This window comes from Parasteatoda tepidariorum, chromosome 9 (assembly GCF_982258835.1).
Source record: "Parasteatoda tepidariorum strain Cologne lab strain chromosome 9, Ptep-v5.0, whole genome shotgun sequence".
Classification (NCBI taxonomy): domain Eukaryota; kingdom Metazoa; phylum Arthropoda; class Arachnida; order Araneae; family Theridiidae; genus Parasteatoda; species Parasteatoda tepidariorum.
In genome coordinates, this window is record NC_141763.1 from 7,866,891 (window position 1) to 7,888,192 (window position 21,302).

General features: G+C 32.6%; 1 protein-coding gene across 1 annotated transcript; it reads left to right on the forward strand.

Annotated features, from left to right (window-relative positions):
- The first annotated feature begins 9,310 nt into the window (after positions 1 to 9,310).
- On the forward strand, positions 9,311 to 18,418 carry LOC139426655 (uncharacterized). The gene is made up of 6 exons (XM_087150440.1): positions 9,311 to 9,572; positions 10,388 to 10,503; positions 12,133 to 12,173; positions 15,818 to 15,868; positions 17,140 to 17,199; positions 18,117 to 18,418. Exons 2-6 carry the CDS (start codon positions 10,395 to 10,397, stop codon positions 18,240 to 18,242), a joined length of 387 nt encoding a protein of 128 aa, XP_087006566.1. The 5' UTR covers positions 9,311 to 9,572; positions 10,388 to 10,394; the 3' UTR covers positions 18,243 to 18,418.
- Positions 18,419 to 21,302: the final 2,884 nt, after the last annotated feature.

Below are 21,302 nucleotides of genomic sequence, written 5' to 3' on the forward strand. Positions count from 1 at the left end.
AACAAATTGTCATATAAACTTGAAATCGAGTTAAATTTAATTCTATTCAATATTTTAATAAGTAATAACAATCTGCTTAGTAAATAATTAACGTGGGTAAATTGAGAAAAAATAACACGTAGTGAAAATAGCAGTGTGATCAAACATAAAAAAGTGAGCTAGTACAGTTACTAGTTTTCAATTATCAAATATCTAACAAACTATTGTTATCAACAATTGAATAAATGCTGTAGTTTATTAGGAGAGATTAATTTTTCTTTATGGTATAAATTCAGAACTATTTCCTAGGGGAAAGCTGAGCAGTAACTTGCTAGTCACTTCTTCATCGCTGCTGCACATGTGCTATTTACAGCCTAGGTCATCTCAGCGATATCAGGGAACAGTGCATAAGCTCTGTAAATATATATATATATACATATATGTAAGAAATAAAAATTACACGTTAATCAGATTTAAAAAAAAAAATCAGATTTAAAATGCAGTGTTATTATACATATTTTGACTCATAAACAACAATATAAACTTTGCAACAGATATCCGAGCAAACGATAATCATAGAACTGTAGAAGAATTTCAAAGCAAAATTGCTATTTTAAAGATATTTCAATTTTCAATGATTTATTTATAAGAGAAATTATGAACATTTTACTCAACTAATCAGCTTGCATACTGCAACGTTGAAACATATACATTTAAGCAAAATAAAAGAATAGTTACATTTAAATAAATTACAAACAATAAAATATACTGTGCATAACCTGCTGTAACGATTCACAAGTAACGTTACCCTAAACAGCGACGAGAAATATTTCGATTGTTCTCTCTTATTGCTAAGCCTACACTAATAGCTTCTAAGAATATCCTCCAACTTAAACTATTTAGGATCAGGAGGCATCTTTAAAACAAAAGTAATAAAATTTAAGTTTGAAAATTGAAGCATATTTGATTAAAAGTGATAAAACCAAATTAATAAATGTCAAGCACACTTATCGAAGTTCGAATACACTTTCGATTGTCAACACACACGCCATTTGCCGGCTCGCACGAAACTCTGGGAATTCAGCTAGTTAATATGAAGTGTATTTTAAACAACCTTAAAACAAGCTTAGGTATAAATAAAATGACTTCATACACCTCAATAAATACCTCACTCTCGTTAGTTGAAATACGGTTGATTTTTTTATACCTCATAAATACCTCTTTTGTTACAAGTGTAAGAAAAACAACCTGGTATACCTTGGAAACTACCTCATCAGTCTGGTTGATATGAAGTGATTTTAAAATAACCTCAAACTAAGCTTAGGTATAAATAAAATGATTTCATATACCTCAATAAATACCTCACTCTCTTTAGTTGAAATAAGGTATATTTTTTTATACCTCGTAAATACCTCATTCTCGTTAGTTGAAATAAGGTTGATTTTTTTATACTTCATAAATACCTCTTTTGATACAAGTGTAGGAAAAACAACCTCGTATACCTTAAAAATCACCTCATCAGTTTGGTTGATTTGAAGTGGATTTAAAACAACCTCAAAATAAGCTTAGGTGCAAAAAAAATGACTCCATATACCTCAATAAATACCTCACTTTCTTTAGTTGAAACAAGGTAAAAAATTTTATACGTCAAAAATACCTCTGTTGATACAAGTGTAAGAAAATCAACTTGGTATACCTCAAAAATCACCTTATCAGTCTGGTTGATTTGAAGTGAATTTTAAACAACCTCAAAACAAGCTGAAGTGTATATAAAACTACCTCGTACACCTTAATTACAACCTTTACGAGGTATAATTTTTATTGCTGTTTTCTGTGCAACCTTAAATATACCTCAAATATACCTCAAATCAACCTTAACATCTCAAAAATACCTCAAATCAACCTTAAATGTACCTTAAATTTTCGTAAGGGTTGACAATGGATTCTTTTATCCCTAACTGGTGATCAACACCCAATTCTCATATTAGCATGAAAGGGGTTCCGAGAGTCACCATTCGCTTCTCGGTAGGGTTCAATTCTCGCAACCACTTTGGTACTTTTGTGAGAGAAGGGCTTCATGCTTGAGTTTGCAATCGGAACCCTTTCGGTTTTCCGCTCGTGTGTAACGCTTAAGGTATTACCGTCTACGTTCTTTGGCTTTTTCAGCCTCGGTAAGTTAAGGCCTGGTCATCGTTTCTTTCTTGCTTCAACTCAAATTTTTGGGACCGAGCCAATCAGTTTGGACCCTCTTTACGTGTGATATTCACTCTGAATTAGTAATGAAAACGATCCAGTTTGAACTGTAGGTTAGAATTTCTGATTTTTAATTAAAACAAAAAAATTAAAAATATCGTTCAAATCTCTTTTATTCACAACTCAAGGAGTATTTATGGGATCTCTCTGGTTCCATATCTCAAAAATAAACTCACCCACTTAATGCATAGCAAAATTAAAAGTGAAAAAAAAAGAATTCTAAAAAAAAATGCCTTAAAAAATGCTTAAAAATCGACTTATACATCGTTAAGAAGATCTTTTCAAGACAAACCACTAAACAAAAATTAAAATTAATTATTAGTTTCAAATCTAAAAATTTCTACGCGTGTTATGAAAAAGCAATGAAATTATAAGCTTTATTATTGGCCAACGTTTTAAAAACAATTGAAAAGATATACAGGGTGATTCTAAAAAGATGGGCAAAATTTTAGGAAGTGATAGTACACACCCAAGAAAACAATTTTTATCGAAGAATGCATGGTCGAAAACAAAACGCAAAGGAGCTGGAGCCTTTTGAAAGTAGTTTGATGCAAACGCTAAAACTCCATTCCTGTTGCGAGTTACTGCGCTGCGTTACTTGTCGCCAAGCTTTCGGCCGCTGAAGGGAAAGTTCGTGGTATGCCTAGTGTGTTTCAGAATGTTCGCCTGTCTTTTCTTCGCCGTTGTACTGCGTGCATAGCACTGTTTTGAACACTTATTGTAATCACATGAGATTAAATTTTGCTTTTATAAATTAACTTCATCGTTCTTTGTGTGTTTTTGCCTCATATAAGGCATTAAACTTTGACACCCACTAGCGGTTTTGCGTTTTGTTTTCGACCATGCATTCTTTGATAACAATTGTTTGCCTGGGTGTGTACTATCACTTCCAAAAATTTTGCCCATCTGTTTAGAATCACCCTATATAGAAATTTTTTCTAAAGAAAAATTTTCTATAGGATACATTGAATAAAAAGTTAGGAACAATTATTCCAATAAGCACAGGCTAGAGCCGTGACGGCACAGGGTTCGAATCCCAGTAATGGCTAGTCGATACGAGTCCGCACCCGGCTTACCTCGACCACAGTGCCGACGCGAAATATCCTCAGTGGTAGACGGATCATGGGTTAGAGTCCCCTTGACGTCAGGCTCACCGAGGTAGGTTCTTATGGTCTTCCTCTCCATGTAACGCAAATGCGGGTTAGTTCCATCAAAAAGTCTTCCACGAAGGCAAATTTCTCCCAATACTTGATCCAGGAGCTCCCTTGTCTTCTGGATTGGTTTCAAAACTACAAGGCTACGGAGTTGAGCATTAGTAGTCGTAAACCCAAGAAATTGGGTCTGCTGTTCACAACGACTGTTAAAAAAATAAAAAAAGTACCACAATATCAAAAGGCACTTTTGATCAACTTTCTCAATTAAAATCAACAAAATCAACTTTCATGAATCAAAAGGTACCTGCCGAAGAATAGGAAATGGTGACTGACGCACGTTAAATCTGTCAAGTCACAATAAAGTACTCCATGTTCCCGTAATAAATCAATACATCTGGGCTGCTGATCCAGTAGTTTCTTTGTCAGCTGTTCAACGACGGTTATAAAATTATTAAAAAAAAGTTAAACACAGGATCCTCATAAATATAGCTACATTTTGAAGAGAAGTCATTCTTGAATATTTTGCCCATTGAAACTTCAAATCAGACGCAATGACATACAAAATATGTAAATATATGTATTCATGATATCATATATGACAAAAGACTATTATTTTCCTTTAATATTCCAAAATGAAATAAAGGAAAAGTCATAAAACTTTCTTACCAATAATAAGTTTTTTTTAATGGTTTCTCTTGACAATGAACTTTTCCTAAGGTAAAATATACAATAATTTTAAAAAAATATTGGTTACAATAAAGACTATCTTCACAATTAAAAATATATAAATCTCAAAAATGTAAAAAGAAAGAAAGAAAAAAAAGTTAAAATAGTTGAAATTGATTGAAAAGTGAAATAAAATTAAAACAATGCAATGTTTTTCTCATCTTGCTCCGGTTTATTCTATGTGATTTGAAATATATTTTATTCATGTCCCTCTATGCAGAATCTTTGTATAATAAGAGAATGGTGTTGTGCGTAACCAGTTAATGAGAAAAAAGCGTGACTTATTAACATTTCATACAGAATTAATCAAAGGAACATATCAGCTGTTATTCTCACGCTCCTACTAAATTTACATTTGATTCTGTGAGAGCTAAAAATCTGAAGCAACTTTTTTTTTCATTTGAAAAATGTTATGCAGCTGTGAACTAAACAGATAAAGTCACTTTGGAATTCAAAACAAATTAGAAAGAAAAGAAAAGTTACGAAATCTGAATCAACTTTTCACATTTAAAAAATGTTACGCAGCTGTGAACTGAATAGATAAAGTCACTTTAGAATTCAAAACAAATTAGAGAGTGCCGAGGATGGCACAGGAAAAACCACAAAATCTGAAGCAATTTTTTTAATTTAAAAAATGTTGCGCAGCTGTGAACTAAATAGATGAAGTCACTTTAGATTTTATATAATTCAAAAGAAAATAGAGAGTGCCGAGGATGGCACAAGAAAAGTTACGAAATCTAAAGCAACTTTTCTCATTTAAAAAATGTTACGTACCTGTGAACTGAATAGATAAAGTCACTTTAGAATTCAAAACAAATTAGAGAGTGCCGAGGATGGCACAGGAAAAGCTACAAAATCTGAAGCAATTTTTTTTAACTTAAAAAATGTTGCGCAGCTGTGAACTAAATAGATGAAGTCACTTTAGATTTTATATAATTCAAAAGAAAATAGAGAGTGCCGAGGATGGCACAAGAAAAGTTACGAAATCTAAAGCAACTTTTCTCATTTAAAAAATGTTACGTACCTGTGAACTGAATAGATAAAGTCACTTTAGAATTCAAAACAAATTAGAGAGTGCCGAGGATGGCACAGGAAAAGCTACAAAATCTGAAGCAATTTTTTTTAATTTAAAAAATGTTGCGCAGCTGTGAACTAAATAGATGAAGTCGCTTTAGATTCTATATAATTCAGAACAAATTAGAGATAACCGAGTGTGGCACCAGAAAAAGTTACAAAATCTAAAGCAACTTTTCTCATTTAAAAAATGTTACGCAGCTATGAGCTAAATAGATAAAATCACTTTAAAATTCAGAACAATTTAGAGAGTGCCGAGGATGGCACAGGAAAAGCTACAAAATCTGAAGCAATTTTTTTTAATTTAAAAAATGTTGCGCAGCTGTGAACTAAATAGATGAAGTCACTTTAGATTCTATATAATTCAGAACAAATTAGAGATAACCGAGTGTGGCACCAGAAAAAGTTACAAAATCTAAAGCTACTTTTCTCATTTAAAAAATGTTACGCAGCTGTGAGCTAAATAGATAAAATCACTTTAAAATTCATAACAAATTAGAGAGTGCCGAGGATGGCACAGGAAAAGCTACAAAAAAAAATGTTGCGCAGCTGTGAACTAAATAGATGAAGTCACTTTAGATTCTATATAATTCAAAAGAAATTAGAGAGTGCCGAGGGGGGGGGGGGGCACAAGAAAAGTTACGAAATCTAAAGCAGTTTTTCTCATTTAAAAAAATTTTACGCAGCTGTGAACTAAATAAATAAAAACGCTTTAAAATTCAGAACAAATTTGAGAGTGCCGAAGATGGCACAGGAAAAATCACAAAATCTGGAGCAACATTTTTTCATTTAAAAATAGGTAAGCATACGATGATGGGTTGCTATTAGGAATTGTCAATCTTTGTGAAGTGACCTACCTCAACGAGCAGTCATTCAGTTGCTCTGGAGGCGTCTTTAATGTAGCGTGTAGTATTGTAACGTTCCTACTTTATTGTGACTACTTATTAAATTTAAAAAAGAAAAATGTTTGATATTATTTTTTATGCAAGAGAAAACAAAAGGGCATCTCTTTTTTTTAAGAGAAGGAACATCCAAAACACATCGGAAAAATATTTGTAAATAAGCAGAAAAAAAATATGTATTTTCTTATTAGAGTTAAAACGTATTTCCTGCGAAATCGTTTAGTTTTATGAATCATATTACTTCAAAAAGTGTACATAAGTCCATAATTTTATATCATTTAATTTTGCAAAAAGAGTTTTTTGACAACAATTTTTATCAAAAAAAATTTAAGTTTCAATAAAAATCATTAGTTATAAACTAAAAAACGCAAAATAAAAAATTCTTACGAAAAAAAAACGATTTTAAAAATTCTTTAAATTAAAATAAAAAACTTTCAAGTTTTTTGTAATTCATAATCGGACTTAGAAAACCATTCTTTAGAGAACTATCATCAAATTAGAAAAAAAAATTTTACAAGTAAATTTTTAATTACAAAAATCATAACACTTAACTGATTTATAAATCCAGAGAATTCCAATATGTCTTCATTTGGAAACTTTATTCTCAAGTAATATATACATAGATTATCCCTTCATTACTTTAAGATGACATACCACATAATAAAATTTTATAATAGCAAGATCTCGATATGAATTCCAATATGTGACTTAAAAACAAAAACTGAATTCTAGTTGAAATTGGTCACTCAAAATTAAAAAATACTTGCCAAAAAAACGATAAAAATTTATTAATAAACAAATTGACCAAGGCACAAAATTGTAAGCAAATTAGAGTTGGCCCAATCACATGCCCAGTATATTGTAGTCACAAGACTTGGCATGGCATAGCATGAGGTACGTTCCAAAGTTAATAAGGAGATTTCGCACTATTACGTTAGTTTCCGTTCGCTCCCGTATGTAAGATTGGAGTAACTGCGCATGCTCGTTGGCGAGATTTACACTACAAAGACAAAGCTACAAGCACACTGTTAAATGCTATTTCTGTCTAAGCCTACCTTCGAACTAAAAACATGTGCATGGAATTCGACTTTGAAGAAATGTATTGATGAAATTTAGAAATGAATTGTGTGATCTTACCACCATTGCTTTAGTCAACAAAAAAATGACTTTATTGGTTTTTGTTTAACATTGTGGTTGTCTATATGCATCAGTTCCATAAGAAATTAGATATATTTCCGCTGAATTATAAATTATATTAATTTTAACTATACAATTTAGTTAAAGGAAATTAAATAATCAATCGAAGCTCAATAATATTTTTTTGAATAATAATGATAAGCTGCATTCTTTATCGCTGAATCCATCAAAATCTGTAATCTACCAAATTTTTCTGCTCACAAATCCGCAGTTTTATGTAAAGCAAACCATCTTGAATCGTATGCTACAGCTTTAAAGAAATAGTCCACATCTATTGTAAGTGTTTGTTTTAATTTAGTGGGCAAAGTCAAAATGATATCCCACTGCGTTAGCGTTTTTAACTTACGGAATTTTGCAAACTCTCTCATTTCCACTTATGCGAGTTTGATATTTTTTAACGGACGCATGCGCATTTCACCAGAACTGAAGCATTCGAAATCTCCATAATAAAAAGAGATTAATGAAGAAAACGATAATATTAATAAATTATGAAAAAAAAGAAACACTCTGAATGACTTTTAAACTAATGATCTAGTTTTCCCGTGATAATGCTCCATCTTCTTAATAGATCAAAATATACCAGTTTATTATGCTTACCATTTATTCTACCCAAATAATTAAGTCACAAAACTGAAATCAAATTGAAAGCCATTTTCGGCCTAATTACAATGGTGTGTGTCTTAATTAACAATAAAGATTAAAATGTTTTGAACAAATAAAAATAATAACTCATTAACCTATATCTTATATCAAATAAGAAAAATTAAACAGATTAAAAATGCATTGTTCACAATTTACTTTTGTTTGAAAGTACGCAACGCAAGTTGATAATTTTCGATTCAGCGCAGTTAGATAATTTTTTTAGAATTCTTTTTTTCACTTTTAATTTTGTTATGCATTAAGTGGGTGAGTTTATTTTTGAGATATAGGACCAGAGAGATCCCATAAATACTTCTTGAGTTGTGAATAAAAGGGAATTTCATCATTTGAACGATATTTTTGTCTTTATCGTTTTAATTAAAAATCAGAAATTCTAACCTACAATGCAAACTGGATCGTTTTCAATTCTAATTCAGGTGAATATCACAAAGAAAGAGGGCCCAAACTGATTGACACGGTCCCAAAAGTTAGAGGTCCCAAAAGTAAGAAGAAGGGAAAAAAAAGGTCTAAACTTACTGAGGCTGAAAAAGCCAAAGCCGCAGGACGTAGACGGGAATACCTTAATCATTACACGCAAATGGAAAAACGAAAGGATTCCGTTCGCAAACATAAGCATGAAGCCCGTTTCTCACAAAAGTACCAAAGTGGTTGAGTGAATTGAACTCTACCGAGGAGCGAATGGTGACTCTCCAAACCCCTTTCATGCAAATTCGAGAACTGGGTGTTGATCATCAGTTAGGGATAAAAGGATCCATTGTCAGCGTACCCAATAACTTGCACAAAAACCGTAGACTGTCTTCCACGCAATATAAATGATTCATTCACTATTCATGTAAAATTGGGACAAAAAAGCCTCGATTTCAAATCATATTTCATGTATGAACTTGTGAATCCGAAACTGGTGTAAAATACAGCTTACAATCTCCATCAAACACCATTATACCCATCCGAAAATGTTAATATTGATCTCTATTGGCTGTTCAATGTCTATTCAGTCATCAAAAGAATTTACACATAATGTGTCTGAGCTACATTCATATAGGTCTGCGAAATTGTGAAGCGATCAGTTCAGGATTAACAGTTATAGATGTCCGAGATAAAAACACAATAAAGTTTATTTTCCAAAAAAAAAAATAGACAACAACCATTTTGCCAATGGGTAACCTGTGATCACCGCAAGGCGATCACAATTTTCTTCATTTTGTAGTGAATCGTATTTTTTTCCCCTTTAATTATTATTTTTAATTCAGTTTCATCGTTATCAAACAGAGAGAGTGTTATCGAGTCTCACCAATGGATTTGGACGAATTAATGTCAACTTACACGCGAAGTTTCGGCACGGAAACATCATTAATACCCATAATTTTTTTCATATATATGTAATATGCAAATCTATAACGCATTCTATAACAAAATTTTCATTGATCGGTACACGTTGAAAGATAAAAAAAATATTTCTTATTCCAAAGTGCAAAAATCTGCGATTTAAACTCGAATCAATCACCATATCGCAAAATATTTTCCAATAATTACTGTACTCTGGTAACTATACATTTGATTTCACTCATTATTTTTTCTCCCGAGCACAAATTGTTCTTCGTCTAGTTAACAGGTTTTTCCAGTCAAGGTGAGTTCTATTTTTTCTCTGTTTTAAAAATAACTTTACTTTAAAGGAACAGAAAATCTATCGAAATTCTGATTTTTCTTTGATAATAATTCTTCGTGACGCAAAATTCTCAGCCCAGTTCAGGGATTTTTCCTGTTAAGGTTATTTTATGTTTTGATTGTAATCCTTTTTTTAGGGAACACATTTTACCTCAGACTGATTTTTACAATCTATTTTCTGTTTTTTCAATTTAAGTTTTGGCTCTTCGAAAATATTTATTATTATTATCCTAGATCAAAAAAGATTTAAAAATCGACAAGGACCGGCCCTGAGCTGAACTGGAGTTTGATCCCAGCGATGGCCGGTCGATACGAATTCCGCATCCGGCTTGCACCAACCACAGTGCTAACGTGAAATATCCTCAGTGGTAGGCGGATCATGGGTCCCCTTGCCATCAGGCTAACCGAGGGAGGTTCTCGTGGTCTTCCTCTCCATGTAACGCAAATACTGGTTAATTCCATCAAAAAAGTCCTCCACGAAGGCAAATTTCTCCCAATACTTATTTGATCTAGGAGTTTCTGTGTCTTCTGAATTGGGTTTAAAATTACTAGGCTACGGAGTTGAATATTAGTAGTCGAAAACCCCAAAGTTGGGTCGGCTGTTCAACGACGGTTATAAAAAAAAAAAAAAAAAAAAAAAAAAAAAAAAAAAAAAAAAAGATCCGGCCCTGCCATTTTTGGAAACGCTCATTCTGATTCATGTCCATTTTCATAACTATGCACCACTTCGAACTGTGTCTAGATTTAATAACTCACTAACAATATGGCAATTTTTAGATTGGAAATGAAACTCGCGATAGTATTTTTGATATTTGCTGGCTGTTGGTTCGAGTCACTTACTCAGGATGAGGAATGTTATTCTCATTTTGAAGAAATATCGCATATTAAATTCAGTAAGTAATTTTGCTTTTATTTTTAAAAAAAAGAATAGGATAACTTACGGACAAGTTCTATATTGAAATTATGTTAATATAAAATGAGAAAGAGCATATTAACTGAATTAAATTAATGAATGTAAATTTTAATGTGTGAAAATCTTATAGGAAATATTCTTTAGTACGACAATATTCTTTTAGAGATAATATCGCATTCGATAATTCTAGCAATTACTAATGATTATATAGACATTATCGAATCAATTACCAATAATATATTCATAACGTTAAAGTTAACGATACTTATCACTGACGATAATTATTGTATATTTTAAATTTACTTCTTAGTATTCACCATGTACCATAAGAATACCCATGGAAAAAAAATATCGATACTACACGATACATCGATTTCTATAATCAAAACATGGTGAAAGAAGAGTACTCAACATGGTATAGATTGCATAGAAAATATATGAAGATAGCATATGCATTGAGCTATTTTTATATCCGACTGCTTTACAGGAAATGGGACAAAAGTTGGAAAATTATTGCTCTCAATAAGCAAAATCAAGAAAGCAAACGTCTAGAATTAACGATGCAGAAGATTCTTTGACAAAAAACTGGAGAAACCAAACATCTGGAATTCTTTTTAGAATTCTTTCTAGAAGAATTTTTTGGCATTTTGAGAAAAATTGAAAAATTCAAAAGACTAGAATCAACCAATCAGGGAGAGTCTTTGAGAATGTAACAAAACGGTTTGAGTTCAAGAGTTCCATAAAATTCTTTACATTGTTGTCTTACAGTCCCTGGCCAAATTATTAGACGCACTGTAAGATTCTATGTAAAATTTTAATTATCAGGTGATAGTATACAGCTTAATTGCTTTTACGCGACTGAAACAGGTTTGCACTTGTTTACGTTTGGGTATCAATTGGTTAAATTAGAGGATATATGATATAAATTTGACAATTGTATAAATTAGACGATAAATATTCATTATATCAACCTCTTATATCAGTATATTATAATAATTAGATCAAATTATTAGACGCACTGTAGTTTTTTAATAATGACATGTTTTGCACGAGTTTATAGGCAATACTTTTATATTTAAACATACATGTAATGAGTTTTTATTCATACATGTAGAGAGTATTTTATATACTTCCTATTTGTATTTATTCTTAACGTATTGCATTGCAATGTTAACCAATTAATACACGAACGTAAACAAGTGCAAGCAGTCACATAAAAACAATAAAGCTGTATAGAGTATCACCTGATAATTAAGATTTTACATAGAATATTACAGTGAGTCTAATAACTTGGCCAGGGACTGTAACTGTTTCTAGAAACAGTAACTTCCAAATACCGATTTTGTCATGGGAAAACTAGGGATCGCACAAAACTATGACAATCAGGTAAACGCTGCATCACGTCTTGTACGAGAAATAAAAATGTGTTTTCCGAAAATAACTTTCACGAATAGTTGGAGACGAAAGATTCTCCATCGTCTAATCCCAACCAGCCTGAAGATGCTGCGACGCATACTTGATCAACAGTTAAAACCCTGTAGTATAAACATATAAGTAAACACAAACATGTGACTCATATATTGATGATATATTATTGACTCTATTTTAGAATTCGATGAAGATGACAAAACATGTGCTGGAGAATTAAAAGTAAGTTAATGTGATTTTACAGTCCCTGGTCAAATTATTCGACGCACTGTAAGATTCTATGTAAAATTTTAATTATCAGGTGATACTATACAGCCTTATTGTTTTTACGCGGTTTGCATTTGTTTACGTTTGTGTATCGATTGGTTAACATAATTGTAATGCAATACGTTAAAAATAAATACATATGAGAAGCATATAAAAAATATTCTCTATAAAAACTAAGTACATTTGTGTTTAAATATATAGGTACTGCATATAAACGATGTAATCTTGAGAAGGGGCAAACAAATCCTTATTAAATAAAAAGGAAAGAAGCATTGGAACTATATATATATTTATTAAAACTTAATTTCGCATTTTAAATTCATTCTTCTGTAAATTAAAAGCAGAATATTTTCTATTGTAAATATTTCTACAATACATCCTTGAATTTTTTTTTTCTGTGTGAAAAATAATTAAATATTATTGATCTAAGACTTCATTTTTTTTTTTTTTTTTGAAAATTATATTGCGCTTAAGCCAAGTATTTATAGAAAAAAAAAAATTTTTAGTTATCTAACAAAAATAATATTTGTAATCTAGTAATAAATATAAAGTTTTAAATGCTTTATTGAGTGGCCCCTTTGATTTGATACATTGCCTCCTTTACATTTTGCCTTATTTTATGCATTGCCTTCTTTACCCCTACCACTCCTTCTTCTAATTGTTGGAACATTCGGAATGGCGTGTATCAAGGTTATTTTATGTTTTTAACGTTAAGGGTTTTAAAGTATCAAATTTTTTCACTTTTCATTTTTTTTAAAATTAAAGCAAGGCCATTTTTTTTTCGATGCCCACTCGTACATAAAAAAACATTCTAATATCAAGCGGGGTTGACCATTCTTTCAGGGTCACTATATTAGGTGGGCCATCGTTACCCTCACTGAAAGAAAGACAGAGAGTAAAGAACATCCATGACCTCTGACCGGGATGCGAATCCCGGACCTTTCTGACATGAGTTCAGATCCCTGACCACCATACAGCCAGTCATTGAGCTGCTAGGTTATTCAATGTATATGGTTTTACGTTAATGTTTTTAGGGTCTGTTTAGAAGAAATTTGGGTCCATTAACGGACCCTTCACAAAATGTCTTTTTATAAAAACGGACCCTTCACAAAATAATTTTATCTTTTAATCGGACCCTTCACAAGTTTGTTTATCTTCATTATTGCTTTATTAATCGAATAAACCCTTCCCGGGGGGAAGAAGATTTGTTCGAGACAAACTAAGTTTCCCTAAGTTTAACTCCAAATGTCGTATTCTAAGAAAATATTTCTACTTTTACAAACATCGTGCGCGCATTTTTATTAATATTAAACCATTTTTTTTGTAAGTAAATAGTTGATTAATTTATATTTATTCATGAAATTAATTGATAGAATATTATGCGAATAAAAACTAATTTCTGGCATTTTTTTAAATTAAAATATTATAAACTTAAGAATTGTTTAAGTTTACATAATGCGTAACACATTAAAAGTAATACAATATGAAGTTGAGTTATTTAAAATATGTCAATTGAAATTATTAAAAATATGAGTGATTTTGTTTTCATTATTCGTCCGAAATGAATTTTCTGTGTTGAGCAGTATAGGCTAAATACCATATATTTGTATGTTGCATCTCTAATTTAGTAGCAGCAATTGTTGAGCAGAATCTTGTATCCATTTACAATTTAAAAACTTCTTGAAAAGGTTTTTCAGCAATTTTTGCAATAACAGGACCCTATTTGCACAAATTCACAAAAGCAGGACCCTGGTTGAACGAATGTGACTTAACGTTTATTTTATATTTACAAATTATGAATAGTTTTTTCACAATTTTACAAAAGCAGGACCTTTCACAAAATGTCTGGACAGACCCCTGTCAATGGAAATAAACACAATATGATATCGACGATAAATCCCAACCCCTTATTCAAAACATTGTAATATTTTTAATACATCATCCATTATTAATTATTAGAGTATCTTACCTTAACACATACTAACGTTAATAGCCAAAAGCGCTTTAAGTTATGATAATAACTTTTAAAACGTATTCTACACTGCTGGACAATTGCTAAGGACGGATCACAAATTGCAATGTAGCATAACATTAAGCGAGACATGAGGCCTAGTAGGATAAAATATAGCTGCCACACTGTTCAGACATTAGAATAAAGAATATTCATTGTTCTGGAAAGTACAAGAGCTATGAAACATCTGAAAGAAAAAAAAATGTTCATTTGATGCTGTGTACAGAAAAATGGAACAATGCATCTAAATTTCAGCAGGCAACTTGAAGAAAGGTGTCAGTACGGGATATGTCCACCATGGAGTGTGATGCAACATTCTACACGTCGTATCATACTTTGCACAACATTATCCAGCAGTTGTTGAGGCAATTTATCCCATTCCTCTGTCAGTGCACGGATGAGGGTGTTCTTGTTTGACGGAGGATAGTTTCGACCTGCAAGTTGTCTCCCCAAAGCATCCCAAACATTTTCAATGGTGTTTAGATCTGGAGAACGTGATGGCCGTACGAGGCGTTGAATACCCTCGCTGTCTAGACAATCCTGAACAGCGAGTGTTCGATGACATGTTGCGTTGTCGTCCATAAAAACAAATTTATCAAAGACAGTACCACGGAAAAGACGAACATGAAGAAGTAGAACTTCATCAATGTATCGTTGGCCCGTCATAGTCCCATTCGCAACCACATGTAGGGGCGTGCAGCCATTGATCATGATGCGGGCCCACACCATGACACTGCATGTCGGATATCGGTCCCTTTCCTGGATGTTTTCTGGACGATAACCAGTACCACTCTCGCACCAGATCAGTTGGCGTCTACAATCCGATGACAGACTGGACCTACTCTCATCTGAGATTAGTACGCATGCCCAGTCTTGTTCAGTCAGATTGTGATGCTCACAACACCCTTGCACACGGGCAGTACAGTGCTGTCTGGTCAATGGGACACACACAACAGGTCTGCGGGCGTATAGTCCTCCTCTCTACAAACGTCTGGCAACAGTTTTTCGGGAGATCTGCTTTCCTGTGGCAGAAAGAAACTAAATTTGCCACCTGCTGAGCTGTGGTGCGCCTGTTCCTTTTTGCTGATAGGACGATGTATCTGTCTTCTGCAGGCGTCGTACTTCTAACACGACCTCCCCCGTGCCGCCTACAACACATTCCAGTAGTTTTAAATGATTGCCACAGTCGTGAAACAACGCTGTGAGCGATGTCGAACTCGCTGGCAACATCTGTTATTTTTCGCCCTTCTTCGATCTTTCCAATAATTCGGCCATGCTTAAAATCATCTAAGTGATATCGGGAAGACATGCCGAAAATTTCAAGTTCATCAACTAAATCTTTCCTGTAAGACTTTGACCTGAAACAACAACTCTCCACACGTGTCAAACCTCTAAAGCTCTTCTCAGCGCTATCACGTGATGAACAGACGTGGAAAAAAAATTTGCATACGCATACCTCTTCTTACTATATCCCGCACTTATTCTAATTTTCCACGTTTTGCTTCCTTTCATTTTGTGGTTGCTGTGGATGATAGTGTTATCCGTCCTTAGCAATTGTCCAGCAGTGTATTTTGTTTCCTTTTTGCAGATAATGGAATTTTTCAGACAAGACAAATTAGAAAGAGTAAAAGTCAGACTGGTATGTATATCTTAACAATAACAAATAAAAAAACATGGTTAAGCCAATGCGTATTTAATTATTGACGCATACAGAATGTCCTCAATTAAACTCATTCTTTTTAAACTTATTTTTTACCGTTTTGTGTACCGTTCTGGATCGTTTTTAATAAAAACGAACTAACCTCATTCCATAGGGATCAACAGTAATTCGTCTGATGGCGGTCCTATACCATGTAAATGTAGAAGCGTTAGCAATATATGTGTTTAAGTACAGTAAAATCACGATGCTCTGAGTACAGCACAATACGAGAAGTTCACTATTGTACTTAGCTTCCAAGTTACCATAGAAATTCTGGCATTAACGGTACATATATATATATATATATACAAAAAGGACAAAAAATAAATACAAAAAGGACAAAAAGAGAAGAAAAAAACGCGAAGAAAATTAAAAAAAAACAATGAATTTTATTTGCTGCGCGTAAGCTGCAAGTACTAAATCGAACTCATAAATAAGTTCAAAATGAAGAGAAAACATGGAAAAAATTACAGAACAATGAGAAAAGGGAAAAAGAGAAATAATATTAATAAAAATAATAAAAATCCGAAAAAAAGGGGGGAAATTTATAAAAATCCGGAAAATAAAAGATATAATCTTTTCATCAGCTCACACGATTATATCCGCAAAAAAGAGTGCTTGCGGATATAACTCATTTTTGCGGATCCCTTTTCTTATTGTTCTGTAATTGTTTCCATGTTTTCTCTACATGTTGAACCATAATATATATATATATACACGCACTCATGGATAAACAAACTAGCGGCCCAAGAAGGAGTCGTCAAAATGAAACGAAATTTTACATACGTAATGACTACTTTGATATAAGTAAATTATTAGAAAATCAAAGATTATCGTCTCTCTCTCTCTCTCTCTCTCTATATATATATATATATATATAAATATATATATATATATATATATATATATATATATATATATATATATATATATATATATATATATATATATATATATATATATATATATATATATATATATATATATATATATATATATATATATATATATATATATATATATATATATATAAATGTTTTAAATGTCTGAAGGTGAGACCCTAAATAATATAAAATAAATTATTTAAAAAAAGCAATTACATTTTCTCTCGATGACTTTTTATTATGAACTATTGACAAGATTTATGATTCATTACTAAATTCATAGAACTATTATCAAGATTTGTCATTTTCTTTGTTCATTAATTTCAGAGGAATTTCATAGACTTTTGGGACTTTGAAGACTTTGGAACACTGAATAAAAACGTGCAGGTAATTTAAAGCCCTTCATTATGCATTGCACATGGAACTAACTTATAGGGGTGGTTGACATGCGTTATTTTTGCTTTGGTTGAGATATTAAGTTACAGGTTATTAAATTGAAAGATGTGTTCATTCAGAAAATGAAATGCTTCTCTGCGGCTATACAGTATTCACAATAAATGTTCAAAATTGCCCCAATATTAACAGTTGCAGCCATTTTGACCTGGTTGTCCGGAATTACTTAAATGCGAATTTTGCGAGGCGATGGATCGGGCATGTACTAGTCTGATGGCCAGCTTTTGTAACCGTCGTTGAACAGCCAGCCCAATTTTGGGTTTACGGCTACTAATGTTCATCTCCGTAGCCTTGTAATTTTGAAACCAATCCAGAAGACAAGGTAGCTCATGGATCAAGTATAGAAAGTAATTTGCCTTCTTGGAAGACTTTTTAATGGAACAAACCCGCATTTGCGTAATATGGAGAGGAAAACCACGAAAACCTCCCATGCCTGTCAGCAAGGGGAATCTAACCCATAATCCATCTTCCCCTGAGGATATTTTACATTAGCACTGTGGTCGGTGCGAGCCGGGTGCGGAATTCGTGTCGATCAGCCATCGCTGGGATTCAAACCCGATTCACCACATTGGAAAGCGAATGCTCTATCCCCTGAGCCACCGCGGCTCGTATCCACAAGGCTACGGAGTTGAACATTAGTTGTCGTAAACCAAAAAAATTGGTCTGGCTGTTCAACGACGGCTATAAAATTTTTAAAAAAACTATCCATAGCGCATCCTTAAAGATTAACGGAAAACAAATATTCCGGGTGATTGTCGATACTCATCGAAGATCTTTTTTTCAGCAATATACATAAATAATAGGCTGACCTTATCTAGATCAAAGACCAAAAGATATTTTTCCTTTTCTAGAATTGTGTGATCTCCACAAGAATCAAAGCCATGGACAATATGAGATTGGATCTATTTTGTAAGAAAAAAATCGAAGGATGGATCAGGCACAACATTGAGTATTTCGGCATGGAGTACGGACTATGACTTCATTCTTTTGCTTTCACTGCTCATTATTAGAATTGCATATGAAACTAATTATTTTTGTTCAAGAACAACCGAAGTCTTGAAAAGGAAAGCTTCTAATATTAAAAATAAAATTTAAAAAAATGTATTATTTATGTTCGCATGTTTTGTAATTCCTTCGTCTACAACGTAAGAAAATAAACATATTCTTAAAATTGCTTCTGCAATCAATTATTTATCTAATAATTACTTTAAGCTCTTATTTCTCCGGATATTCGTCTTTAAGTTTTGTGCAGGATTTTATAGTGTTGTTCAGTACTGTAGCAAACACAACGCCATCTAAACACAGGGCTAAAGAGAATAGAAGGGCTGGTTCACTCCTTTTAAGTATCTCTCGCCGCGCCGATCCTCCGACGTCACTCTAGTGACGTCACTTTGGCGCAAAGCTCGCACTTTTACTTCAAGAACGGAGCGTTTGGCCTTACTAGCTCTAACTAATATTGAATCATTTCTTTTTGAGAGATATTCTAAGACATTTGTTATTTTCTATAATGACTTTCCTCAGTTTTGCAGTGAATTTACAAGAATTTAAAACTATTATCGAAATGCCAGTTTGCGCGATTGCAACTTGCAAAAATTCTGATACAAAAACAAAAGGAAAAAGTATAATTTTTCGCGTGTTCCCTAAAGTAAATGAACAACTATGTAAAGAATGGATTCCGAAATGACACAGTTAATATAAAACAGCAATACGTTTATTCTGTCGTAAAGAACTTTTATAAAAATTCATTATCTAAATAGAAACCGCCTCGTTACTTCATAAAGAAAGGCAGGTGAAAAGAATTAAAAAATGGATAAAGTCAAAGAAAATTAAAATATAAATAAAAAGTATAAATAAAATATATAGTATATAGTTGAAATTCTCCTAATTTTATAACATATTTTTTAATGTAGTTATTCTAAATATTTACGATTTTTTTTAAAAATTATATTCTCTTCAATTTAAATATCTATAAATTATATCATCGTAAATTTAAATGTCTATAAACAATTGTAAAATTTCTAATGTCCTTATGAACCTAAATTATTATTTTGTTTCAGTAATTAGCGTTTAAGGTCGATGTTTCCTAATGATTAAGTAAGAACAAATTGCCATTAACGACATATTTTAAAATCAGGGATTCTAAATTTAACTTAACTTATCGTTATAAAAGAATATGTAGATAAAAAAAGGGTCGATATATGCCTTCATTTTTTTTAATAGTTACAGTTAAAACTGAACTTCTTAAAATAAAGTATTTATCGTGTCATTTTCACCAACTAGCAAAACATTTTTATAAGTTTAAAATGGTATTTTTTTTAATGTAATAACCAAGAAAGTTTTTTTTAACTATGTTTATGAACGGAAATAATGTGTTAATTACGTAAAGCTTGAAGGCTAATAACCAGAAAAAGTATAACTTATTTTTACAAAGAGAAAGATGCAAAGTTATCATAATATCTTTGCTTGCGATCTCCGAGATCTGTGGACACAGTGACGTCATGAGGAGGGAAATCGTAGCTTCAGCTCTAAGAGCGGAGTGAACTAGCCCTTCTATTCTCTTTAGCCCTGATCTAAACAGGCAGTAGATGCTGAAACAGAATAGACCTTCTTTTTTCCTCCTTCTCATAATTATTCAAATGCCGACCGGTCTGTGTAGGGGGCAGGGAACCATTAAAAAAATTGCCCACCCATAAAAAAAAATTTATTATAATAATTATTCAAATTTATGTCTGTTTGTGTGCTATTTGAAAAAATATTTGGCACTAAGCTTTTCTTTATTTAAACCCCCGAGATCTAGCTAGGGCCACAGTAATTAATTTTTGCTGCTGATTCCCCATATGAAGAACGGGTATTCAGCAAGTTAATTAATAAAATAACAATAAATAAATTATAATTGATGTTAATATTTATACAATAACGTTTTGTTAATAGCTAAAGGAAAATATAATTTTAAATCATATTTGTATTTTAATACTTACTTTTTAAAGGGATGATGTCATATGACATCTTAGAACATCATTATTCTACCAATAAAGAAGTTTGTGTTGTTGCTGTTCATTTACGTCGCACTAGAGCTGCACAATGGGCTATTGGCGACAGTCTGGGAAACATCCCTCAGGATGATCCGAAGACATACCATCACAATTTTGATCCCATGCAGAGGGGATGGCACCCCCGTTTCGGTAGCCCGACGACCTGCACGCGAAGTCGAGCACTTTAGGGTAGAACAGTTTAACGAGGACCAATACCGCACACCCTCGGTCCCTACGCAGGCTGATCCAAGTGGTCACCCACCCACACACTGACCGTAGCCAGTGATGCTTGACTTCGGTGATCTGCTTGGAACCGTGTCTAAACAATCAGTCCACTGCGGGACAAGAAGTTTGTGTCTTAGCATACTTAGTATTTAATTATTGTTACTAGAATCATTACAGTTAACAAATAATATTATGATAAAATAAATGTTATAAATACAGGGTGCGTAGCCAAATCTTTCAACAAAAAATAAGCACCTTTTAAGTACTTTTTAAGTACTCAAAAATATGTTTAAGCACTATATGCATTAAGAAAATGCGAAAGAATTTTCAAAGACTTTACATGGTTGTGATAAAATAACTAGTTTCTGCCAAAGAACTCTTTTCTAGATTATATTAGCCATTATGAAATAATGAAATTAAATGCAAGTGACTTAGAGTGGGTATCTCGATCCTGATTGTTTGTTGGTACCAATTCTCAGTATCCAGTACCAGTTCTCTACGACAGCTTATATTCTTTTACAGACTTCAATCCCGCCAGCATTGGCGATCGAAATGGGCTGCAGGTGGTTTAGAGCAGAACACTTTTGGGGAAAGCATGCGAAGTGTTACCTATGGTAACACTTCGCATGCGTTCCCCATTAGCGTGTGGAGAGTCATAGAGGAAGGAAGTACGTTAGTTTCTCTTTCGATTTTCATATAGATTAAAATCTTTTAAGCTAGAAAACTATATGGAGCTGAAAACTATTAGCATAGTTCTAAAGAAACGCATCGCGGAAATTT